Source organism: Magnolia sinica, chromosome 6 (genome assembly GCF_029962835.1).
Source record: "Magnolia sinica isolate HGM2019 chromosome 6, MsV1, whole genome shotgun sequence".
Lineage (NCBI taxonomy): Eukaryota > Viridiplantae > Streptophyta > Magnoliopsida > Magnoliales > Magnoliaceae > Magnolia > Magnolia sinica.
In genome coordinates, this window is record NC_080578.1 from 46,447,585 (window position 1) to 46,474,732 (window position 27,148).

Sequence of the window (27,148 nt, forward strand, 5' to 3'; positions counted from 1 at the left end):
TTTAAAATAATACAATAAACTATAGTAATAAGAAATAAGAATATACAATAATCAATCGGAACACACCAATAAAAAAGTGAAAGTAACAACATACAACAGCCACTATTTGAGTACGGTTCACTACCGTTTTAAATCAGGAAAGGCTTAAAGCCATTTCTGAACCAAAATGCCGACCGTACCGGTTTGGCAATTTTCGTGTAGTGTGCTCTAGTAGTAGTTAGGCAGACCGCTAGATCTGGACCATTCATCTTCGGCTTTGTGGAGGTCCCTTATCATGTAGACCGTCAGATCTTGAGGGCTCACTCTTCCGCACAGACTTTCAAAAAGGGAGGGAGGGAGGGATCATGGAAAATTAAAGTCATCAGATTATATATATATATATATATATATATATATATATATATATAAACCACAACGTGTTTTTAACTTTCAACTTTAATCCAAATACCATGGTTTATGTTTAGTACAACTTATTATGAATACAGAATGCATAACCACAACGTAATTAAACTTTCATTTCAAATGTAAGGAAGCTCCAAGAGCCCATTCTTCTGCACAGTATAACAACTTCACTTCAAGGAGTTATCAATATCTATCACAAAGCGGTACTTCACATCCTTGTTTATCAGCCTTTCAAGAGCTTCGTTTATGTACTGAATCCCAATGACTTCTATTTCTGGGTAAATTTTATGAGCAGCGCAGAAATCTATCATTTCCTGTGTCTCTTTAGTACCACCAGTAAGACTTCCAGAAATGCTTTTCATACCTGCAGAAAGTTGCATGGATAACCATAGTAAGAACCTTATAACACTAATCAGATAGATTGTTGGTTGCAGGTGCTAGACTATGTGTAAGGTATGTGGACCATTCAGCAGGTAGGCCACATGCTGAAATTTTCCAAGAACAGAAATTAGGCTGTACATCTATGTTAAATGTAGATGATTGGCTATCCTTTTCTAACCATCCATTTTACTGTACATGTGTGGCCTACTTGAAGAGTGGGCCAGCACGACCTTTGGGCTATGCTATGTACAATAACAGGCTTATGAATAACCTAGATCCTGCATACATATGCCATGCTCACATGTGCAGGCGCTTGTGTTGGGTGCATGCAGATGTACACTTGCAAGTAGTTGTCCTCTTAGGAGAAGGATGAGTTTGACAACAAGAACTAGAAGCAAATAAAGTTAAAAGAGTACCCATATTGAGGTTCGCAGGACTGAGTCGAATTTCACTTGGAAAGCTCACCAGGGATAGAATCCCACCAGTCTTCAGGAGTGGCATGTATTGATCCAATGGGTGATCGCCAGACGCAGTGTCGACTATAAAGTCAAGGGATTTAACTGCGCCCTGCAAGAGAAGCATGTGACATCATAGTAAGAGCCAGCAGTGAGCAAAACCGTTTAAGGAAATCTGTCTAAATGAGAAAGTAGGAAACAATAGTGTTTATATGAAAAGATTAGAACAACCATGATTCCTGAAAAGATGGACAAGTTATATTGATGTTGCTATGAGAATATTGAAAGATCATTGGCATCCAAATAACTCATATACACTGCAGCAATTGATAAAATTCCTGCTGAGTTTCATAATTGATGTAGGATTACCAACATTCAATAGCTTTTAAGTGACAGATCAAAGAATCAACCATTATCAGACTGCTGGTTCAAGATTTATTAATTAATTATTTTTATTTTTTTTAATTTTAATGGTAACATCAACCTTATTCAAGGAATACAGAGAAGGGGAGGGTTCCAAACTGAAATATTTACATTTTTAGGACAAGTAACTAGCAGTTGAATTCTGCGAGACGTGTCATTTACACTAATCGAGAATTCGAGTATACTTCAAATATATTTAACAATGCAATGTCGTAATTAGGGGCCTGTTTGGATACAGCTAAAGTTGTGTCGCAACTAGCAATCCATCATATGCTGTCAGGGGTAGGTGGTCATGGGCATGCTATTGCTGACTAGTTATTCCATCCCTTGCTTGTCAAGCACCCTAGATCATGGATAGGAGATTTTGGCACATGTAGGTAAATTAAAAGATTGGTTGGTGGCACATTTATGCATAAGCATGTGCACATTTGACACACACTACATTTTTAGTACTTGAAGATAGATGGTAGGGTATGCACCTGCTGGATGGTCATGCATGGTGTAACATGTCATGCATGTGCATGGATAAGCGTGATCCTCACGTGCACCAGTACTATAAAGTGTCAATTGACAAGTAGTTCCACCTCTCCAATAGAGACACCCAATCCATGGTCTAACACTAATATATCCATGATTAGTTGTCCAAAAGTGCATCAATTCCCATGTGCTGGTTGACAAACCATGGACACTTACAATTGCTCTGACTGCTTGTTGCAACACAACTTTGCCCAAATCCAAACAGTCCCAAGGGGCATTCCAAGTTAGAAGTTGTAAGATTTCGAAAAGGAAGTAAAAAATGAACCAGTTCAAAGCATTCCAGACCCAAAAGTTTTGAATGCAATACCTTCATCTGCTGCTCATCAGATGAGATAATGAACTTGTCTGCTCCCAAGAGTTTTAGTGCCTCCTCTTTCTTGGATTCGCTTGTACTGAATACTGTTACATTTAGACCAAAAGCCTTTCCAAACTTCACAGCCATATGACCGAGCCCACCAAGGCCGATCACTCCAAGAGATTTACCAGGTTGGTTCATCTTATGGCGCATCATAGGGGAATACACTGTAATTCCTGCACATAGTAATGGCGCTGCAGAAGCTAATGGGTAGCTGTCAGGTATCATATAGCAGTACCTGTGGATTTGGAACCTATTAGATGGAAAACTACACAGCCCGTACCATATTTCAGTAGAGGTTCGCTAATCCCTCGGGTGTGTGCAACCATCCATATGCCACCACATATGACAGCCCGGTCAACGTGTGCTAGTCCAAGCCAGATACTAGTGCCACATTGTAGATGTTCTATGTCAAAATCAGGCTGGCCCACTCATTAGGTGGACCACAGTGTTCATTTGTAGATGAAAGACTAAGATGACCAATTTCTTTGACCCATTCATTTGTTCCACACATTGTGGCAGACCTGATGAGCAGACCAGAATGACTTTTGGAGCCAGAAATCAAGTTGGTGAGACCCGCCTGACAGAAGGCTTAATCTTGAAAAAATGTTCCAAGGTGGCACATTCGGTGCAATATACATGGATTTCCTTACAAATATATATTTAATAGAAATCTAGTAAATGTATACACCTCTTAGCATTGCATAATATAAATTTACTCTACATATATGGTTGTGAAAAGTACAAAATTTAGCTCCAACCAGTGAAAGGCTAAGCTCAGGACCATAATAATTGAGATAATATTAAGTAAATAAAACTTATGAGTAAATGGAATAAAATGGGGAAATAATTACAGTCGTCTCCTAGAACAAAAGCTATCAAAAGAATTCGACTTCTATGATGTTTTCCTCACTTGATAGAGGGAAACGGTAGAACAGTATTCATGTAGCCGGCCTCAATTAGTTGGGATGAGGCTGACCCTAACTCAGTAGGTTATCAAATGACTCTCGTTTGGGCTTAAAACTCAATGGAGTTGGAAGTTGGGTAATTTTCTTGAAGTTGCAACCGGTATGGTATCTGTGCAGTTTTTGCTAATTTGATTGGATCTTGATGCACATAACGGATCGAGCTGATTTCGAGCTCATAGGAAAGTTAACTCAATGGGTAGCATAACGGAATAAGGAATTTTGGAATTTGGGTTGATTGGCTAGGAGCAATTGGGACCAGATAGTGGAGTTGGGCAAAAGGAGTGTTCTCTGGGATGAAGAAATTGAATTTCCACATGCTAGACCCATTTTTCTTAGAAAAAACCTACCATCTGGAAAGTATTTATGTATCGTCCAATACGAATCATATTGGTTTCGCAACAAAACAAATCACAAACCTGAAATGGGACCAAAACATATGTTGGTTGAGTCCTATCAATTTCAATCCCCAAGTGGGCCATGCTCTAAAACAACTATTTAAATTCTTGCTCTGGCATGCGGAAATTGCTTCTTTTTTTTCTCTCTGTATTTAAGGGGGTTTATTAGGAAGTGGGTTCAGGTCTGGGGGCAAAGCTTGATACTGCGTAACTCACAATGAGCATAAAACCATCCTGCTGGCAATCAGCTGGAACCAATGATCCTGACTACATATGCAAGGTGGGGAGTCTGTAAATGGTCCTTTTTGTAAAATCGTCATAGTAAAATTGCCTAGCACAAGCATGGGTAATCTCATTTTCAAAGAACAACATGGAACCTGTGTCAAGAAATGGAAACACATTCCGTTCTCTTCCCATCAGCAAACATGTCTCTCCTTCCATAAAGGATCATTTCTTATTTTTGGAAAAATGTTTCCTTTGCAAGACATGCTGCTTTTCAAATACATTTGCACAAACTGGACCCATTGTCCTGCTCCTATCTTAGCATCTGTGGCTTTTACTAAATGATGAGTAATTCGGTTCAGCCAAACCTACATGGGCCGAATAAGAGAATGACAAATCAGCACACCATCAACTTGAGAGTGTAGCCAAAGGTATCTTTAAAGATTTGGAAAATACATTAGGTTAGATACATGCTTCTAATGATATGGCATCAGTTCTGAAATTTCGACAATTATAATAGCAGAACGACATATAAGGTTCCAGAGTCATGACGACTTTAACAGGATTCTTCTGTCATATCTGCTATCTTTATATAAACACCAACACAATCTCTCATACGACGTGGGAGGTACTGATAGATAAATAAATAAAAATTATGGGAGTGCTGACAAATGCAGAGAACCACTTGCTCAGAAAGAACATCCTAGGAAATGATCCATATTTCTTTTGTGCATGTTTAAAAGATTCTGGTCTAAATAACATGGCTTTTCTCAGGAAAGATGGATAACCTTAAAGATGCAAGATTCCAATAATAAAGTTAAAACATAAGAGTTCTGGTGAGAGATTCACACCTCATCCTGAACATACTTCAATAAGCATTTCAATTGGTGATGGATCTTTATCTATACAAATACAAGTATTAAAATTTTGAAAGTTGGGGCCTTCTTAGTTCAGGCTTTGTTTGGTAACCCTGCTTAAGTATGTATGCCCTGAGGATAGACAGGCTCTGACAACGGGCCTCCTTACAGCCACGTTGGTAGAACTGTAGTTTCTCAGGACCTCCCCCACAGAACTAATAGTTATAAATATTGGGCACAAATACTCATTCCTGTCAATTTAGATGGGGTAGTGCCACAAAACGACGGCTTTCGTGGCAATTCAATGGCTAGCTGTCAGATTGCGACTATCCCACGGGTTTCTAAACAACGTCTTAACATTCAGCAAAAACAAAAAACTATATTTGGACATTGCTACTTGTAGATACAATAATATTATTCTGATAAAGGAATTCAAGTGAAAGAAAGAGACATAACGAGTGCAAAACTTATTTCAGCAATAGAAATGACTTGCCTCTCATGAGCTACAATATGACTGGAATATCCCCCTTTCGTGATCATGCCATCCACATCAATCGCATTGAAAGTAGAAGTTAGAAACTTTGTGCAATAAATTTCCAGTCTATCATTACAGTATTCACACTCTCTGCATGAGTTGACATATGTTCCAACACCAACATGGTCACCGATTTTGAAGCGGTTAACATTGGAACCAACCTCTTTGACAATACCCACGATCTCATGCCTGATAAATGAAACACCAAATACAGACATGACAACCTGAGTCCATTGCGAGAAGGGGGAAAAAAATTACATCTAATCATTTTTGGGAACATACCCAGGCACCAAAGGATACTTTGAGTCTCCATGTTGATTCCTTGCCCAAATGACATCAGCATAACAAACTCCGCAGTGCGTTATTTTCAGTGAGACATCATCACATCCAAGAACCCTATATGATTTTAAAAGTCAGTAAATGCAGAATCATAAAAGGCACTGTTATTTCTATGGAGACTGCTAGATAGTACCAAATAAGTACAAGATTTCATAGCCTAGAGTTAATGCACATGATCATCATAGCAAGACACATTAAAATATATTTACAACTAAACTAACTGTGAAGACTCCATTACCATTTCAATAAATAAATGGTGTATTCTGATCGTCAACAAAGTCCTTTCAAATCATGATGTTCCAAGATTTGGGCATAAAGCATATCACAAATACGGGATATTCTTCATTCAGTAAAAAGTTTATGTATACAAATGCAAAGATATTCCTTCCCTTGAGAGCTAATGGGAGGTGATTTTTATTGAAGGAAAAAAAAAAAAAAAAGTCTAGGTACAGAGCTATCAATTCATTTTTATTTTTTTTTATTTTATTTTTATTTTTTTTGAGCTATTTAAGGAAAAAAGAAAATTTAATAATGGCAGGCAGTGTGCAACAAGAACCGGCTTATGCATATCTCCCACCATCTAATAATGGCAGGCAGAAATTTTAACATAGGTTTCAGAATGGATTTTTGAAAAATCATGTTTTGAGATACTTTCTAGATTCTTGCCAACCTTCTTCCAATGGTGGAAATGTGCACCAGCTCTCCATGCATGCCATGCACAATGAAGTTGTTCCCTTAGAAAGATAAAGATGAAGGCCTCTGTTAATAGATACTCAGATATATAAATGGCTAGAGTTATGAATGAAATCGGGTCGATAAGATAAAGGTATAGGCTCCCGTAGTTTGGGTGGTTCATGCAAAAGGATAGCAACTACATGTCTGCATACCAAACTATATTGTTAAATAATCAAATTCAAGCTAAATGAGATCAGTATAAAGAGAATATGTAGCCTGAAACTAGATGAATAGTAGCTAATAAAAAATTTTAAAAGAAGTAAAATAATCAGATTGAAACCCCACACCAAAACATACAGAAAAAAGCATCAAGGTGAGATGGATTCTTCTTCTTCTTCTTTTTTAATTTCTTAAAGATATCAAACAAAGATGGGCAACATGCCAGATCAAAATCCGAGAGTGAAACCCATCAAGATTCACCCTTTCTTTCAAGAAGGTTATCAATACAAATTTCCAGCAAAGAGTTTTTTTACCCCTCTTCAAAACGAGTAATTAAACATGCCTAATAACACTAAAAGTAAAAGCACTTAAGAAATCAGGATCCTTCTCTTTTCTTTTCTGAGAAACCTTTTTTTATTATAGAAAGAAAGAAAACACAGCAAGAGCATCCAGCCTGTCACAAGTGACCCTGCCACCCAGTAAGAAAGGCAAAGCAGCCCAAAAATAACAGGGAACCACCAAAGATCCCACCTTTTAATTCTCTCAAAGGATGAAGGTTTTGCCTTCTAGATTCTACCATTCCTCTCTTTCCGTATTCCCATAGGACTCTGAAGACAGGCATCTACCACAATCCTCCGTGTGGCCTCTGAAAGGACCACCAACCCACTCCAATAGTATATCACTGCTAGAGTTGTTAAAAGTCCATGACAAATAAATGGTGTATTCTGATCGTCAACAAAGTCCTTTCAAATCATGATGTTCCAAGATTTGGGCATAAAGCATATCACAAATACGGGATATTCTTCATTCAGTAAAAAGTTTATGTATACAAATGCAAAGATATTCCTTCCCTTGAGAGCTAATGGGAGGTGATTTTTATTGAAGGAAAAAAAAAAAAAAAAGTCTAGGTACAGAGCTATCAATTCATTTTTATTTTTTTTTATTTTATTTTTATTTTTTTTGAGCTATTTAAGGAAAAAAGAAAATTTAATAATGGCAGGCAGTGTGCAACAAGAACCGGCTTATGCATATCTCCCACCATCTAATAATGGCAGGCAGAAATTTTAACATAGGTTTCAGAATGGATTTTTGAAAAATCATGTTTTGAGATACTTTCTAGATTCTTGCCAACCTTCTTCCAATGGTGGAAATGTGCACCAGCTCTCCATGCATGCCATGCACAATGAAGTTGTTCCCTTAGAAAGATAAAGATGAAGGCCTCTGTTAATAGATACTCAGATATATAAATGGCTAGAGTTATGAATGAAATCGGGTCGATAAGATAAAGGTATAGGCTCCCGTAGTTTGGGTGGTTCATGCAAAAGGATAGCAACTACATGTCTGCATACCAAACTATATTGTTAAATAATCAAATTCAAGCTAAATGAGATCAGTATAAAGAGAATATGTAGCCTGAAACTAGATGAATAGTAGCTAATAAAAAATTTTAAAAGAAGTAAAATAATCAGATTGAAACCCCACACCAAAACATACAGAAAAAAGCATCAAGGTGAGATGGATTCTTCTTCTTCTTCTTTTTTAATTTCTTAAAGATATCAAACAAAGATGGGCAACATGCCAGATCAAAATCCGAGAGTGAAACCCATCAAGATTCACCCTTTCTTTCAAGAAGGTTATCAATACAAATTTCCAGCAAAGAGTTTTTTTACCCCTCTTCAAAACGAGTAATTAAACATGCCTAATAACACTAAAAGTAAAAGCACTTAAGAAATCAGGATCCTTCTCTTTTCTTTTCTGAGAAACCTTTTTTTATTATAGAAAGAAAGAAAACACAGCAAGAGCATCCAGCCTGTCACAAGTGACCCTGCCACCCAGTAAGAAAGGCAAAGCAGCCCAAAAATAACAGGGAACCACCAAAGATCCCACCTTTTAATTCTCTCAAAGGATGAAGGTTTTGCCTTCTAGATTCTACCATTCCTCTCTTTCCGTATTCCCATAGGACTCTGAAGACAGGCATCTACCACAATCCTCCGTGTGGCCTCTGAAAGGACCACCAACCCACTCCAATAGTATATCACTGCTAGAGTTGTTAAAAGTCCATGACAAATAAATGGTGTATTCTGATCGTCAACAAAGTCCTTTCAAATCATGATGTTCCAAGATTTGGGCATAAAGCATATCACAAATACGGGATATTCTTCATTCAGTAAAAAGTTTATGTATACAAATGCAAAGATATTCCTTCCCTTGAGAGCTAATGGGAGGTGATTTTTATTGAAGGAAAAAAAAAGTCTAGGTACAGAGCTATCAATTCATTTTTTATTTTTATTTTTATTTTTTTTTGAGCTATTTAAGGAAAAAAGAAAATTTAATAATGGCAGGCAGTGTGCAACAAGAACCGGCTTATGCATATCTCCCACCATCTAATAATGGCAGGCAGAAATTTTAACATAGGTTTCAGAATGGATTTTTGAAAAATCATGTTTTGAGATACTTTCTAGATTCTTGCCAACCTTCTTCCAATGGTGGAAATGTGCACCAGCTCTCCATGCATGCCATGCACAATGAAGTTGTTCCCTTAGAAAGATAAAGATGAAGGCCTCTGTTAATAGATACTCAGATATATAAATGGCTAGAGTTATGAATGAAATCGGGTCGATAAGATAAAGGTATAGGCTCCCGTAGTTTGGGTGGTTCATGCAAAAGGATAGCAACTACATGTCTGCATACCAAACTATATTGTTAAATAATCAAATTCAAGCTAAATGAGATCAGTATAAAGAGAATATGTAGCCTGAAACTAGATGAATAGTAGCTAATAAAAAATTTTAAAAGAAGTAAAATAATCAGATTGAAACCCCACACCAAAACATACAGAAAAAAGCATCAAGGTGAGATGGATTCTTCTTCTTCTTCTTTTTTAATTTCTTAAAGATATCAAACAAAGATGGGCAACATGCCAGATCAAAATCCGAGAGTGAAACCCATCAAGATTCACCCTTTCTTTCAAGAAGGTTATCAATACAAATTTCCAGCAAAGAGTTTTTTTACCCCTCTTCAAAACGAGTAATTAAACATGCCTAATAACACTAAAAGTAAAAGCACTTAAGAAATCAGGATCCTTCTCTTTTCTTTTCTGAGAAACCTTTTTTTATTATAGAAAGAAAGAAAACACAGCAAGAGCATCCAGCCTGTCACAAGTGACCCTGCCACCCAGTAAGAAAGGCAAAGCAGCCCAAAAATAACAGGGAACCACCAAAGATCCCACCTTTTAATTCTCTCAAAGGATGAAGGTTTTGCCTTCTAGATTCTACCATTCCTCTCTTTCCGTATTCCCATAGGACTCTGAAGACAGGCATCTACCACAATCCTCCGTGTGGCCTCTGAAAGGACCACCAACCCACTCCAATAGTATATCACTGCTAGAGTTGTTAAAAGTCCATGACAAATAAATGGTGTATTCTGATCGTCAACAAAGTCCTTTCAAATCATGATGTTCCAAGATTTGGGCATAAAGCATATCACAAATACGGGATATTCTTCATTCAGTAAAAAGTTTATGTATACAAATGCAAAGATATTCCTTCCCTTGAGAGCTAATGGGAGGTGATTTTTATTGAAGGAAAAAAAAAGTCTAGGTACAGAGCTATCAATTCATTTTTTATTTTTATTTTTATTTTTTTTTGAGCTATTTAAGGAAAAAAGAAAATTTAATAATGGCAGGCAGTGTGCAACAAGAACCGGCTTATGCATATCTCCCACCATCTAATAATGGCAGGCAGAAATTTTAACATAGGTTTCAGAATGGATTTTTGAAAAATCATGTTTTGAGATACTTTCTAGATTCTTGCCAACCTTCTTCCAATGGTGGAAATGTGCACCAGCTCTCCATGCATGCCATGCACAATGAAGTTGTTCCCTTAGAAAGATAAAGATGAAGGCCTCTGTTAATAGATACTCAGATATATAAATGGCTAGAGTTATGAATGAAATCGGGTCGATAAGATAAAGGTATAGGCTCCCGTAGTTTGGGTGGTTCATGCAAAAGGATAGCAACTACATGTCTGCATACCAAACTATATTGTTAAATAATCAAATACAAGCTAAATGAGATCAGTATAAAGAGAATATGTAGCCTGAAACTAGATGAATAGTAGCTAATAAAAAATTTAAAAAGAAGTAAAATAATCAGATTGAAACCCCACACCAAAACATACAGAAAAAAGCATCAAGGTGAAATGGATTCTTCTTCTTCTTCTTTTTTAATTTCTTAAAGATATCAAACAAAGACGGGCAACATGCCAGATGAAAATCCAAGAGTGAAACCCATCAAGATTCACCCTTTCTTTCAAGAAGGTTATCAATACAAATTTCCAGCAAAGAGTTTTTTTACCCCTCTTCAAAACGAGTAATTAAACATGCCTAATAACACTAAAAGGAAAAGCACTTAAGAAATCAGGATCCTTCTCTTTTCTTTTCTGAGAAACCTTTTTTTATTATAGAAAGAAAGAAAACACAGCAAGAGCATCCAGCCTGTCACAAGTGACCCTGCCACCCAGTAAGAAAGGCAAAGCAGCCCAAAAATAACAGGGAACCACCAAAGATCCCACCTTTTAATTCTCTCAAAGGATGAAGGTTTTGCCTTCTAGATTCTACCATTCCTCTCTTTCCGTATCCCCATAGGACTCTGAAGACAGGCATCTACCACAATCCTCCGTGTGGCCTCTGAAAGGACCACCAACCCACTCCAATAGTATATCACTGCTAGAGTTGTTAAAAGTCCATGACACCCCAAACTGAGAATGAAGGGAAACTAATACCTTTGGCAAACAAGTAATAAAAGAACATGTGGTTATTAGGCAAAAAAATAGGATACATGATGGGAAAATGAAACTTCCATGTTAGAGAAGCAAATGCAATGCTTTCATAAAAATTCTCAGACGAACATGTTAGGGAAGGACATATTGCGCTTCTTTAAGTTGTCTAACGGTTGCATGTTGTTAGCCATAGGCCCATAGCAACCCAAGAAAAGGCTTTAACCATTGTGGAAATAGAAACCTCCCATATTGTAGTGCATGGAAGAGAAACTCTCTCACACCTCATACCCATTGCATAGAAAGAGCCAAAAACTCTCCATTTAGAGCTTTCACTTGGTTTTCTTGCCTTGAAAGATCCTATAGTATTATAATCTTTAACGGCCTGTTTGGCCGGACTGATCCCATGGTATTAGGAGGGATGGGATCGCGATATCCCGGGATATGCATGACGAGCCAAACAGACTCGGTGAACTTGTCCCGCGATATAAGCAATCCCATGGATCTTAAAACAATCCACTGACATCACCATCATTACCTTAAAATTGATCCCATCCCTTGGTTGGACGGATTGGAAGGTAAAATCCCGGGATATGCTGGGCATGCCAAACAAACCCAATGAACTTGTCCCGGGATATAGCAATCCCATGGATCTTAAACCAATCCACTGACACCACCATCATTACCTTAAAATCCATCCCATCCCTCCTAATCCCATGGGATTCGCCCAGCCAAACGGGCCCTAAAAGGGGTACATTCATCCATTGTTGGAATTATTTCCGATATTATCGAAATATCTCCGATATTATCGTTATCTCCATCTTGGCGATACTGATAACACTGGTAGTGAGACCGATAACACAGGTAGTATAAAAAATTTCTGGTATAAGCAATGTATCGTTAAGTATCGCCATGTCGATATTGCCAATATTTTCAATTGTGTAAATTCCAAGCGTTGCTTATATCACCAACATATCGATATCACCAATATTTTTTACTGTGTAAATTCTAGGTGACGCTCATATCACAAGTGTATCAACGATATTTCAATAATTTTGCCAACATAAAGATATCACAAAAATTTTGTTTATTAAAAAAAATATTCTATTTCAAAATTTTTATGGGCATGGTAGTATTCAATGTTCAATTTGTTGCTGATAATATTGATAATATCAACATGCGCAGTATCGAGACTACAATCTTTCATTTCCTTTCAAGTTGTTGATGATTTCGTGACAAAATATCGTGAGTTGTCGATATTTGGCAATATCGATGGATGTTTGGATGGAAAGTTGGATGGTTAGATGAGATAGTTAGATTGTTTCTTACGAAGGCACATGCTATTAGGCCCCCATTAAATGGAACTTATTGTGTATACATTTTTTTTTTGTAAATTTTTTATTCCTAAATATGCAAATATGTGTATTTTAGCATCTCTTGAAGTTTCACTTAAACTTCCACCATTTTTTCCCATGTTTCCTTGCATTTTCGGTTATTAGTGATATTATCGGTGATATCGATATTGTTGCTGTATCCCCGGCCAACGAAACATGTACCAATACTTCAAACATTGCACTCATCCCAGATAAATGCCCATTGTGCTGCCACAAGGAGGAATAGGCCAATTATGTCCTTCTGAATTGAGCCGTGCCCAAAGAGATATAGATTGCAGTTGTTGCCAAATTCAATATCTTGTGGATCTTTCCTAACCAATACATCTGACTGGGGAGAAATTGGGATAATCCTCTGGAATATTTGTTATGGATTGTTTTGCTTAAAAGAAATTGTAGTGTGTTCATTGGGAAGGTGAATACCATAGGAATGATAGTCCAGAATGCTTTCAATTTGGTGTCGTATTGGCCAATAGTTGATAGAAGATGCAAACGTAATTCCATTTCTATGATGCAGCAAAAAAGGGAAGAGGCACTGGTTCTTTGTGTGTGTTTGTGTGTGTGTGTGTGTGTGTGTTGAAATATAGTGATTTTATTAAAGAGAGGCTAAAAGAAGCCTCACACAAATTAAAAGACAACCCAAGATAAAGAGGAAGGGGAACTGTTGAGACTCAAATATTGTATATTTAACCCTTCAATTACATTAATTTTCCTGACATTTAAGTGTTGATTTGATTTAATTATATACGTTTTGTCATGCGAGGTGATTCAAAAGTCTAAGATGAATATGCACTTAAAATGATGGATTTAGAGCTTAAAAGAAGATAATGAAGAATTCACGTGCCAAAGATCCAGGAAAACCAAGTGTAAATGATGGAGAAAAGACTGGCAAAATTACAAGTCCTACAAAAGAAAAAAAAACAAACTGTTCGGTCCCACCTAAGGTCGGTTTGGTCCGACCAAAAGTGCACAACACAGTCCAGCAAGAATTATGAATTTCAAACTTAATTCAGTCCCACCGAAGCCAACTTTGGTCCCACCTAAGACAACTTAGGTGGGACCTAAATTTGACAGATTTTGCGCAGATTTTTCAAATGCGACTTCGGTGCGACCAAAGGCAAACATAAGTGCGTAACTCTAAGGTCGGTTTGCGAATTCTTTAAGACGGTGCGAAAGTTGGAGTTCCACAACTATAAATAGGAGTCCCTAGGACATTCCAAATCATCTTCTAGGGTTTAGAAAGGGAGAGAAGGCCTAGGTGGAGCTCCGACAACATTATTCCACTTCGATTTCTTCACGGGTTCTAGTTGATCTTTTTAGTTTTCTAAGATGTTAGTCTTGTTAAGCTAATCTCTTAGCTAAGGCTAAAGGATGAAGCTTGTACTTCTTCTTAATATTTAGTTTTCATTGATTCAAGTTTATGTTGAACTTCAATTGATTTTTGGTTTGAATGAAAGAATATTTTTAGTTTACCGTGATCTATTATCGACTCAAATTACAGTAGATGGTTGGGAAACTTTTGATATCTTCTTATCTATTTTGCAATTATGTGATTTGTAAAGTTCAATGATTTACCATTGTCTTCAGGGCATGGTAGATGTTATGGATTCCCTGTGATCATTACATTGGTGCTATGTGAGGGAACTAAACCAATGAGTTCAGAATTTCATTATGTTTTAATTGCTCCATTATTCGATTGGATAGGATAGGACTTCGATTCCAATCGAATTATCATTGAATTAATAAATTAATATTGAGATTGCTATAAGTGAATTCCTGGATCCTTATTCTTTTATCTTTATTATTTAAAACTCTTTTTCTTCATCGCTGGATTAAAAACTCAGACAACCAAGTTAGATTTAGAAAAGTTTTAGTCCGTGTTACCCATTCCCTGTAGATTCGACCTTGGTCTCACCGAGTTATTACTACAGTGCAGCCTTACACTTGAGGTTGTGAACAGGGACATTCAACCAAAGCCTTCATATTTGAGGCCCGGTCCATTACATCCAATTTTTCCCTCCAAAAGACCTCCAACCCACTCTAATTACAAAAGCACTTATTGTTCCTCTTTCCCCATAAGGCCCAAATGTCGACCAATAAGGCCAATCTCCAAATCATCCTTTAGCAAACAAGCAATGAATAAAGAGATGATCAACTGACTCCTCACTTTGCATACACATTATACAAACATTAATGATTACCATCTTCCTCTTCCGAAGACTATCAATTGTAGAGTTGTACACGAGTCAAACCGAGTCGAGCTTGGCACAATTCGGCTCCCTCGGCCAGTAGCTAACCCCAGCTTGAACTCGGCTCAACTTGGTCCTCGAGCCTGAGTGGCCAGATCGGCTCGGTTCGGCTAGCAGCTCGGGCAAGTTCGAGCCGACTTCAAGTCTGTGCGATATTTTCTCAAACACATAGAGTGCATCTTCAATTTCTCACAGAATGCAAAACAGGAACAACGATTTACAAGTATTTCATCAAACACTCAGCAGGCAACATCAAAATCAAGATTGAGGGTAGTTTTATAGTGTAAAGTCTTTTATTGTAGTGATTTGTTTCTTATCCATTCCTTCCTCGCCACCAGCCAATCCTGTGGAGAATGTATGCACTCGAAACAACACGTCATTTCATCAAACACTTGGCGAGTAGCATCAATATCAAAATAACCAAGTCACAGAGCCGATTCGATCCAAGTTAATTCGAGTTGAGGTTCGATCCGAGTCGAGTCGAGCTCGAGCAAGCTCGAACTCGGATTGAAATTTTTTCGAGCTCCAAAATCCATCTCAACTCGGTCTTAATCCAATTTCGAGCCGATGCGAGTTGAGCTTTTCCGAGTCGAGTTGATCGAGCTGACCGAGCTAACTCGACTGGTGTACAACTCTAATCAATTGTAAACAACTTATTTCTACCCACCAACCACACTAAAGCAATGACCTTAGGGTCAACCCCATAGTGCCAAATCAAAGAAGTGTGCCCTTTGTACCCTCCTAAAGATATCCCAAGGAGCAATCTGTAAAAGGAACTAATTGAGAACCAACCGGACTTTTCTTTATTCCAAACCAACGATGCTAACACCCGATGAAGGACTGATATATGGAAATTGATCAAGCAGGTTAATGAACTCAACTACTTCCCCTTCCAACAAATTCCTCCTACATAGAGGAGACTGCACCACCACATTACCAGAAATTGAAAAGCATCAAGCAATGAGGATGTTTGCTTGCGGGGCTAAACAGGCTAACCTCGAGAAATTTTCACAAAGCATCCTCTCACCTATCCAAACATCCTCTCATAATTGAATCCTCTTGGCCATAAAGTGGTGACTTTTCCTATTGGGCTTTCTGCTTTCATGCTAGTTTAAGTGATAGTTTCCCTTTTAAATTCTTGACTAATGATTGATATCCTTATTTCATGATTACTTGTGTTGTTATTGGGATAGATCCTTAAATATGCTCAACATTTATCTTGTATAAACACTTACATGTTGCACTTGAAAATCTTCTCATGCTTGCAGATTGTATATAAAATTTAAATTGCTACATCAATTAGTGGAAAACTTCATTTATATATGTATATCCAGATTTGGGATGTAACTTGATTGATTGTGATTACAATGGACCCTTGAACTAGTAGCCATTTTGTATGTTGGATTAAATTGAATTTTGTCGTGGACTTACCATCTTGTGGATCGTTTGTGCCAATGAGCCTTTTAGGGATAATCATTTTTATCACATCTTTGAATGGACTATTTGTCCTATGTAGCTTTGATGGAATATTTGCCTTATATGGCTTTGATGGAATATTTGCCCTATGCGGCTTTGATGGATTATTTTTGTATAACTTCATGATGGTAAGTCCCACTTGTTGAGCTATGATTGACTTCTAGTTGAGGATGTTACCATTAAACATTCTAGTGTTGGAGTCTCATGAGCCAAGGATGGTGGTATGGGACACTATACTCGAGCTGTCGGACTATATTGGGTGACGAGCCCCCCATAGTAACCCTTGAGCTTTCTTAAATTGGCTGGTTGCAATTGGAATAATAATGGTTGGGCTAATCATGCATTCCATGGCATGTGTGTGTTATCGGGTGCCTGGTCGATTGTTTGGAAAGACCGGTGTATTGTTCAAACATCCAAAGGTATGTGAGCTTGTCACTTGAGCACGTACTTGTTGTACTTTTGCTGGTGACTGGCCACTTTGAGGTTGCATGTGGGTTTCGTCCCACATGTGGGATTTGCTCCAAAAGCCAACTGGATGAGCATCCCCAAGCTGATATGCATTCACGCATCCATGCATTTAAATAAGATTGTATCGTGAATTGTTTTGTATGTTTTCTTGTTTAAACTATGCTTAACTAATGCAATGGAATGTAATCTTGAGGGTAATTCACACTGAACTGGCCACTCATTCTTTGAATATACAACCGTACAGATGGTGCATGTGATTTGAATGATATTCATGTTCAGACTGATGAGGAGCAAGATGCAGATTTCAAGGATGTATGGCCGTATCTGCCCTAAGAGAAGTGTGCGATCTTGGGGCTCAAGCCCGACTGCATTTTATTCTCTTTATATGATAAATTGTTTATTTCATATATTTGTTAGCATTGAGACATTGGTTTGTATAAGCTCATCATTTTCAGTGTCATCATCGCACCATCGTCATAAGCTTGCTATTGTTGACAGTCGTTGTTATTGTCATTGTTGACAATCATCCTCTTAAACATTGGCACTAATTTTGCAGATTCTGCAATCTTGAGGCAAATAATTTCATCATGGAAGAAAGTCAATGGAATCAGACAACTGGGAGAAGAAGAAAGTCGATTTGTAGATTCTTCGTAGAAAAAAAATGAAGGCAAATTTTGATGGCTCATTGCTTGGAAATACAAGATAGGCATCCATCAGAAGAGTCATTTGGGATTCAAATGGGACAGTTTGCTTCGATATTCCAGCCACATCGAAATCAATTTCATAGAGGTCATTGCCCTTCTTAAGGCTGTTAAAATCATTTACAAGGATAATCTATTTCCTACAATTATTGAAGGTAACGAAGGACTCGTCGCTTGGAAATACGGGATAGGCAGCCATCGGAGGAGTCATTAGAGATTCAAATGGTACAGTCTGTTCCGATATTCCAGCCCTATTGAAATCGAATTCATAGAAGCCATTGCCCTTGTTAAAGTCATTAAAATCATTTCCAAGGATAATCCATTTCCTACAATTGTTGAAGGTGAAAAGGGAATGCCATCCATTGAGGATAATACTAGAAACTGGCATTGGAAGCTTGTAGATATGATCAAAGAAGCTAGGGAGTTTTGTAGGGGAAAGCAAGTCTCCTTCTAACACACCTTCAAAAAGGCCAATGCTGTGGCAAATGATCTAGACAAAATTGGGATCTGGGAAGCTAATTTGAATATTGTTGACATGATGTCCAAGTAACTCCTTTCACTGGTTGTCTATCTAGCGTTGTTCATTCGGCCCTTGTTCAGCCTCCTATTGTATTTTCCTCTTTTTTTCTGTAATAAAAATTCTATATTACCCTTTAAACAAATATTTCTCATGACCACACTTTACCACAACATCTGGTTCACTGCATCATTTGCTTAAAAGTGCCCAATTCCTCTCGCTAATATTTCAAATTTCAAGGTCCCCTCCATGAGGAGGCTTTTGAACCTCCTTCCAATTAATAAAATGAATTTTTTTACCTTCCCGTCTCCCCTCCCACAAGAAGTTTGTTTGAAGATGCTCAATCCACTACCATGGGCTTCTTGAATAAACAAATAGACCAGAAAATTAGACATAGCAACCTTTATAAGAGTTGTTCTCCCACTTAAAGAACGATACCAACCCTTTCATCCAGCCAACTTTTTTTATTCTTTCAATCATAGGGTCCCAAAAACAGGCAGTATTTGGTTTTCATCCAAGAGGAAAGCCGAAATATGTGCATGGAAGTTCCATTTCCCTAGACTCACCTTTACATAATAAAAACACATCTAAATTATGAATTACCCACATAGGAGCTAATACCACTACATTACACCCATGTTTCTGCTTGCAAAAATCAGCCTCTCATAAAGAAATGCATCAAAGCCTAGATTCACTCATAAACGATCTTAGACAATGGCCTTGATGTTACTCTCACTATTCACTATAGCTTCCAATTCACAAACCATAGGCTCAGACATAGAGAGTGGGCAATAAATGAAAAAATGAAATCTAAACAATATTTCTAAATGTATTAGTTCACACATACCTGCGGCTGAATTTGTATGGTGAGAGGATTCCAGATGCATCTCTTGCCGCCCATCCGAGGCAGTTGTTGTCTGTACCTTGTGTACTCATTGCAAGCTTATTTTACGACTGTAAAATAGTCCATGAAAGGTTAATGTAGATTGTGGACATTACCAAATGTGCATATGACAATGTTTTGAATTTTATAAAAAAAATTTTGCATCATACCATATGAAATTGTATAGCTTAGCCATGAACACAATAGAGGCATATTTTATACAGTATCACAATTACTTAATTGCATTGTGTGTTGTTGACTTGAGCAGATACTAAAGTATGAATGTATCCAAATTCCACCATGCATAGATTACATAACATGTCCAGAGTAACTTGCATCTTTCCAAATTCTCAAAATTCTTTCTTATGCAGCATTAGTGATTGATCAAAAATATTGACGACAATCAGTTGGTCCTCCTTAAATTAGATCCATACAAAACAATGTTTAAATGACAAGAACAATGTGTAAAAAACAAACTAATACGGTTCCTTGAGCAAAAATTCAATGGTTGGATCATGGTTTAAAGACTTAGTGACTTGACTCATTGAGTCGAGTCGCAAATCGCCCAAGTCGGGGCTGAATCGACCCAACTCACCCGAGTCAGGGGTGACTGATGGTATTGAACCAGGTCAGGTCAAACCAAGTCGGAGTTAAATCGCTCGAGTTGGGGCTGATTCGAACCGACTCGCCCAAGTTAGGGGTGACTAATGGTATTGAACTGGTTCAGGTCAAACCAAGTCAGAGTCTACTCAAACAAGTCGCGACAGAATTGTCTAAATGTTAAAACCACGGGTTGGATGCTTGTTTGGTCTCCGATTCTTATAGCCCTTCATGAATTGGAAGTGATATATGGCAGTTATACATAACCTGCAAGTTTATTTCTATGGATAAAATTGGGATCTGGCAGGACCTCCACTCTCAAGTAAAAGGAAAATCACAATCTATAATACAAGCAACCCCTTTCTTCTTCTTCAAATAGGGAGGGGAGATGATGGGATTATATGAGGGCTTATAAGCTCATTATAAAAGGGGATAAGTAACTCACACATTCTTGGGAAGTAAGGAAATCAGCTGACCTAGTTGCTTCTCTCTAAGAGCAAGAGATCTCCAAGCTTCAATAAGTTGTTAAAAGAAGTGCTTGGAGCAGTGTTTTTTTTTTTTTTTTCCCTTTGTGGGGGGGGGGATAATGACCCATGGGTACCATAGTAACTTTTGGGGGATAATGACCCATGGGTACCATAGTAACTTTTTAATTGCCACAAGCTTAAAGTGAAGAACCAAATAGTAGAGATTTAAAATAGAAAGCATTACCTAGTTGGCATCTTATTTTGAGTCAATTTTTCAAGTGCTCAAAGGTACCGTATTTTGAATATTCACCCAATGTTCATTTTCTCATATTTATTTCAATCTCCACTGTTATCATCATCACCATTTTAAAAAAAAAAAAAAAAGTAACAATGTTCTATTAAAGGCAGGCGCCAAGATGATGAACAAAGATTCAACCTAGATGAGGGAAAAACTGAATCCCACAAGGGATTTAATACAAAAGGCCCATTCCATTACATAAAGCTTCACCCTACTAAAAACCTCCATTTCCAAGCTGCTAATATTTCAAAAAACATCTTCGGTTCCTTTCCCCCAAAGTGCCTAAAATTCTTCATCATCATAGCCTTATCCAAAACTACTTGGAGTCTGCTTTACATATCTTGTTTTGGTGAACTAAGAACATATCCCCAATAAGTCTACTAGCCTTCCTATCCCTGCTTACCACATCGATCCAAGGCTTCTTTAAGTCTTCCCCTCATCCTCCTTTCAAGCCGTTTAACCCTAATCAAAGTTCCCCTCTATAATAAACTAATTTGATTGCATATTATCCAACGGGGTAAATTCTACTATGGTTTATGCAAACCATTACTTCATTGCCCTATATTTGGGTATTGACTACCATTTAAACAAATATTTACATTATCACAAGGCCCCATAGAACACCCAAGAGCCCTTCAACTGATATGAACCCTGTCCGTTTCGAGTGTCTTGTCTCTTCTAGGGGATCAACCTCCACAATGCTAATTAATTTTCAATGCAGCCCCAATACACCATACAAAATCTACCGGTTTTAATAAAAAATCATATAACTCTAACCCCACTTAACCACAAACCCAACTTGTTAATAACAGTCTTAGCTTAATAACCAAGCAATCTAACACAAGTAATACTAACTTAACAACTACGTAAATAACCCTAATAACACTAATATATTAAATCCTAGAAAATATTACATTAAATACTAAAAATAGGTGAAGAATAGAAATAGATAATAAGTCAGCTTTCATTCCTAAGGTCCTGTTTGGTAGACATGTAAAAATGAGTTCATCTCATTTTAGTTAATAGTAATTATGTATTAGAGATCTTGATCCCAACTACATAATGAGTTCATGTTAACAGCAATTATATATTAGAGATCTCTAATACACAATTGCTATTAACTAAAATGAGATGAACTCATTTTTAGGGATCTACCAAACAATGCCTAAGAAATTCTATTGGGCGTGTTCTAACACATCCAAAGAAGTGTTTCCTCATACACAACATCTTACTCAATGCAGTTAGAAGTCAAAATACCAATTTGCAACTCAAAACTCCACACAATTACAAATTAATAGAGATTTGTAGACAACATTAGTTCTTTCTTGAGTATGACTTCAAGATCTTAGTTGAAGCAAGAAGAGAACTTTGATACTCTAGCAGAGTGTCATAGATGATACACAAACACTTAAGAGATTACTTATAAATTGTATGGCATAAAAGTAATGCGAATTAAATTATCAAAATTATGTGTCCGAGTTTAGATGTATCATGAAACAAAATTATGTTATTTGATTATCTGACTGCTGGATTGGCGGACATTTGTTGGACGGTTGAAAAATGAAAAATATCTGATGGTCCTGTTTCAACAAAAAGGTGTCAGTGAATCAAAGGTTAGGATTGTTTAACCAATTTAATTTTGGATTTATAACTTAGAGATAGTGAATTGCACAATTTAGTCGGTTTTTAACTTGAGATCATGCATGCCACGTGTACAATTTCTAAGTGGCTGCATATCAAGTGTATAATGCAGCCGGAGTATTAAATAACTCTCAGAAAATCAATGCATTTGAAAAATCCATCACATTTTGGGAATCCAGAAGCACGATTAAATGCGGACTCACTTCATCTTTCAGCCAACCAGTTGCAGCTGGTCCGTTGAAACTCTATGGAATCCCTATGATAGGTGAATCTGGACCATCCGATTGGCAGGCCCTTCTACAGATGATCGGTGAATCTAGTGGGCCTTGCCATGGATGACTCGTGGCAAGCAAATCAATCTGATTGAAAAATACCAGCATCTGATGAACAGAATATTCCCTTTTTTGAATCAAGACCATTGACTTTCGAGGCTTTCTCTACCACTGAGTCATCCCCTCAGAGGGACGACTTCATGGATGGTCCAGTATCACCAAACGTACAACCACGTGTACGGTGGAGCGGCAACGAACCATGTCTGGTTCACTGCGCGACAGTCAAGAGTTTGCCTCACCTTCAAAGAACATGATGAATAATGTAGTACATAGATGAAAGAACAAAATACAGACATATACATGCATGCATGCATGCATGGTATAGATGCATGAATACATTGCATGCATGCATACCTTCGGATGCTTCTTTCTTGCTTTTGCAAGCTCAATCTCGTTTTTCTTCTCTTGCCTCTGCCGCGCCCTTTTTCTCACTTTTAGAAGGGCAGTCGCGTCGCTCCTCCTTGAAACTATATCAACCTCGAACCGAGGATACGTGTAGTGTCCTCGACCGTTACGTCGACCGTTACGTCTTGACAGTCTGGACCCGTGGTTTGGTAATCGAGACCGTTAATGTGACGAGTATCGCTCTAATGGGGGATTTCCTGAGGGGTCGTTTGGATGCTTCCAATGGCTTGTTTGGAAAATGGTGGTTAACTCACAGTGATGACCGGAAGTGGATGGTTGGAAATCCATCGCCCCGTTAACCAAAATTAATTGAAAGAAAATCGATAGCAACCACTCCATGACGGAAGCGGATTGTCCGTGATGTGTTGACGTCACCAACTTCGGCCCCACCCATCGTGAATGCATGTGTTTCATCCAAGCCGTCCATTCATTTTTCCATATCATTTTAGTGGTTGAACCCAAAATTGATGCATATCCAGAGCTAAGTGGACTATACCACAGGAAAAGGCAGAAGTATTGATTTCCACGGTTGAAAATTTTATAAGGCCCCAGTGATGTTTATTTGTCATCTAATCTGTTCATAAAATAAATATTCATAAGAATCACTTCGATCCGATCGGATCAGTCCGGATTGACCATGATCTGAACTCGATCTGATGATCGGTGTGATCTTACTTCCAGGGCCTGGATCGGGTCGGTTCGTGCCTAGCTCTAATAAGAGCCCACTGAGAAATTTCGTAATGTGCACGGCAGTCTGCAGCTTGGAAGCGGATTGCGTGGTAACTCACTATGCTTAGTGTACTGAGTGAAGTTTATGGGGTCTACCATGATTTATGTATTTTATTTGCCCCGTCCATTCATTTTACTAAATAATTTCAGGGTTTAGAGCCCAAAAATTAGAGATATCCAATATTCAAATGGACCACACCACAGTAAATAGTTGAATTGAACACCGTTGAAAAATTCTTGGGGGCCAAGGAAGTTTTGGATCAAGCTTATATTTGTGTTTTCCCTCCATCCACGTATTTATGATATTATGAACAAGTTGGATAACAAATAAACATCACTGTGGGCCTAGAAAGGTTTCAACGGTGGAATTCATTATCTCCACTATTTCCAGTGGTATGATCCACTTGATCATTGGATATGCTTCAATTTTGGGATCAACCCCTTAAATTAGATGGAAAAACGGATGGACGTCATGGATAGACTACATACATTCAAGGTGGGGCCAATTGAGTTTACTCAGTACGATGAGAGCGTACTGACTACTGAGTAACTCAGTACACAATCCGATTTCCAGCAGCTTACAGGTTATAGCCTGTAAGTTACAGCTGGTGTATAGATACGTGTTGTGCAAAGATGAGCTGAGATGCGCGTCGAGCTCCAAGTTGTACGAACAGCTCAAATGAGATCAAAATTACATGGGCCCCACAATGATGTATTTATTATATCCATACCGTTGATCCATTTTTCATGATCATTTTATAGCATTTGATTAAAAAAAAAAAAATCATATCTAAAGCTCAAATGGACTGCACCGAAAATAGCAACAAGGATAACGATTTTCACCGTTAAAAAATTCATAGGGCTCACCATAACATTTATTTTCCATCTAATTTGTTAATAAGATTAAAAATACATGAATGAAGAGGAAAAACAAATGTCATATTAATCCGAAACTTCCTTGATCTTCAAAGGGTTTCAATGGTAAGCGTCCAATCCCTCACTATTTTTTGCGGCGTGGTCCAACTAATCTTTAGATCTGTCTTATTTTTTAGCTCAAGCCTTAAGACGAACTCTCCAAATGGATGGACAGTTTAGATATAACACATACCTCATGGTTTGACCCACAGACCCAACCCGATTCAACTCGGTTTCCCTAATCGAGTCGGACTCGGTTCGGGTCAGGCCAACTGTGCATTGGATCAGATTGAGTCAGATGTCTCGAACTTGGTCCCGGATCGGATTGAGTTCAGTTCAGCTCGTGTAGATTTCAGACTGAATCGAGTTGGACCCAATCCGATCCGACTCGGTCCAATGCCCAGCTCTAACCATGATGTATGTGTTATATCCACGCCGTCCATTCATTTTTAGAGATCATTTTATATCATGTATCCAAAAATGAGACTGATCCAAATCTCAAGTGGACCACACCAAGGAAAGAAGTGGGAGAAATGATTCCCGCCATTGAAACCTTCCTAAGGCCTGCCATGATTTTTATTTGTCATCCAACCTTTTTATGAGGTCACACAAACCTGGATGAAGAGATAAAACAAATATTAGATTGATCCAAAACTTCTATGGCCCCCAAGAAGTTTTAAATGGTAGAGACGATCAATCCTCACTGCTTTTGTGAGATGTTCCAATTGAACTTTGGATCTGCTTATTTTTTGGGCCCATGATCTAAAATTATATCGTAAAATGGATAGACAGTGTGGATATAACACATACTTCATAATGGGGCAGAGGAAACTTGGTGACGTCAACACCCACACAAGGTCTGTGGCGGCACACCACGCAATCCGTTTCTGTCCAAGACCAACCTCTTGGTACAACCGGTGCTCTGTGAGCACCACCATGATGTATGTACTTCATCTTCGCTGCTCAACCATTTTAACAGCTCATCTTCGACTATGAGCCCAAAATGACGTAGATCCAAATCTCTGTGTAATAAATATGATTTTACATCCATTTTTTAATACAATTGTCATATCAAACAGTTTTCAACACTTGAGGTCTTGGTATCGATCCCCAACGGGGGTGGCTAACATGGAGTGTGTGTACTGACATGGGTGTGTACTAAAAAGCTAATTCTAATTTAATAAAAGTTTTTGGAATAATACCTATTCAATTAAGCTTTTATTACTCTAATTCTTATTTTAAATAAACTTGATCATCAAATCACTTTTTTCAATATCATAAATAAATAAATAAATATAAAATAAGCAGGTGTGGTAAAACTTCACCTAAGAGACTTTTAAGAATATTTAATGTCATTTTTAAAGATTACAGCAATTTATTTCAAGAGCAATATAGAGGTGGATCGCATGGTTGTTAGACCATGTCCCAAATAGAAAAAGAACGGGTGATATGTTTTAAAACATTTGAGTTGTCCATTGTGTTGGATGTCGATCATGCATCATATGGAGCCCACCTTTGATGTGGACCATTCATCATTAGGGGCGAACCTTTAACATGCACAGTCCATCATGTGATGCCCACCTTGATGTAGGTCACCCATTATGTGGGGCCCTCCATCAATGCTAATTGTCCCTCATGTGGGGCCCTTCCATGTCTACTACTCATCACATGGAGTCCACATTTGATGTGTCTATTGTGTGGGCCACACCTTCGAAGTCGGTTGTTCATCATGTGGGACTCACTTTTGATGTTCACCATCCACAGTGTGGGACACACATTCTATGTGGATCATCTATTATGTTGGGCCACTTTGGATATTAGTAGTCTATTATGCAAGACCTTGGATGTGGATCATCCATTAAGTAGGGCCCACTTGATGTGGACTATCCATCATAGTGGTCATACTTTGATGTGGACCATCCATCATGTGAGGCCCACTTTGTCCATTATATGGGCTCACCTTGATGTGGACCATTCATTATGTGAGGCCCCACCTTCAATATGAGTCGTTCATCTTGTGTCTCACCTTTGATGTCAATCATCCATCATGTATGCCACCTTCAATGTCCATCATCCATCATGTGGGCCCCACCTTTGATTGAACCGTCCATTAGGTGAGGCCACTTGATGTGAATGGTCCATCAAAAAAAAAAAAAAAACCTACTCTAATTTAATAAAAGTTTTTGGAATAATACCTATTCAATTAAGCTTTTATTACTCTAATTCTTATTTTAAATAAACTTGATTATCAAATCACTTTTTTCAATATCATTAATAAAAAAAATAATTTAAAAAAAAAAAAAAAAAAAAACCTCATATAAAATAAGCAGGTTTGGTAAAACTTCACCTAAGAGATTTTTAAGAATATTTAATGTCATCTTTAAAGATTACAACAATTTATTTCAAGAGCAATCTAGAGGTGGATCTCACGGTTGTTAGATCATGTCCCAAATAGAAAAAGAACGGGTGATATGTTTTAAAACATTTGAGCTGTCCATTGTGTTGGATGTCGATCATGCATCATATGGAGCCCACCTT

At 37.8% G+C, this 27,148-nt stretch overlaps 1 protein-coding gene across 3 annotated transcripts; it reads right to left on the bottom strand.

The window, feature by feature from the left end:
* Window positions 1-417: 417 nt before the first annotated feature.
* Window positions 418-23,064, bottom strand: LOC131248732 (probable cinnamyl alcohol dehydrogenase 1). 3 transcript variants are annotated; one of them, XM_058249150.1, is made up of 7 exons: window positions 22,916-23,064; window positions 19,188-19,294; window positions 5,813-5,926; window positions 5,489-5,719; window positions 2,506-2,791; window positions 1,200-1,350; window positions 418-766 (listed from the first exon to the last, which is right to left on the bottom strand). In XM_058249150.1, exons 2-7 carry the CDS (start codon window positions 19,274-19,276, stop codon window positions 570-572), a joined length of 1,068 nt encoding a protein of 355 aa, XP_058105133.1. In that variant the 5' UTR covers window positions 19,277-19,294; window positions 22,916-23,064; the 3' UTR covers window positions 418-569. The 3 variants fall into 3 exon arrangements, with proteins under 3 accessions (XP_058105133.1, XP_058105134.1, XP_058105135.1); XM_058249151.1 differs by lacking the exons at window positions 19,188-19,294; window positions 22,916-23,064 and adding an exon at window positions 11,671-11,747; XM_058249152.1 differs by lacking the exons at window positions 19,188-19,294; window positions 22,916-23,064 and adding an exon at window positions 6,540-6,670.
* Window positions 23,065-27,148: the final 4,084 nt, after the last annotated feature.

Coding starts and splice junctions, on each gene's coding strand:
- LOC131248732 (XM_058249150.1), bottom strand. CDS start 19,276: ATGAGTACACAAGGTACAGACAACAACTGCCTCGGATGGGCGGCAAGA. Junction 1,351..2,505: donor CTGATGAGCAGCAGATGAAG/GTATTGCATTCA, acceptor CTTCTCTTGCAG/GGCGCAGTTAAATCCCTTGA. Junction 767..1,199: donor TCCTGCGAACCTCAATATGG/GTACTCTTTTAA, acceptor AACTTTCTGCAG/GTATGAAAAGCATTTCTGGA.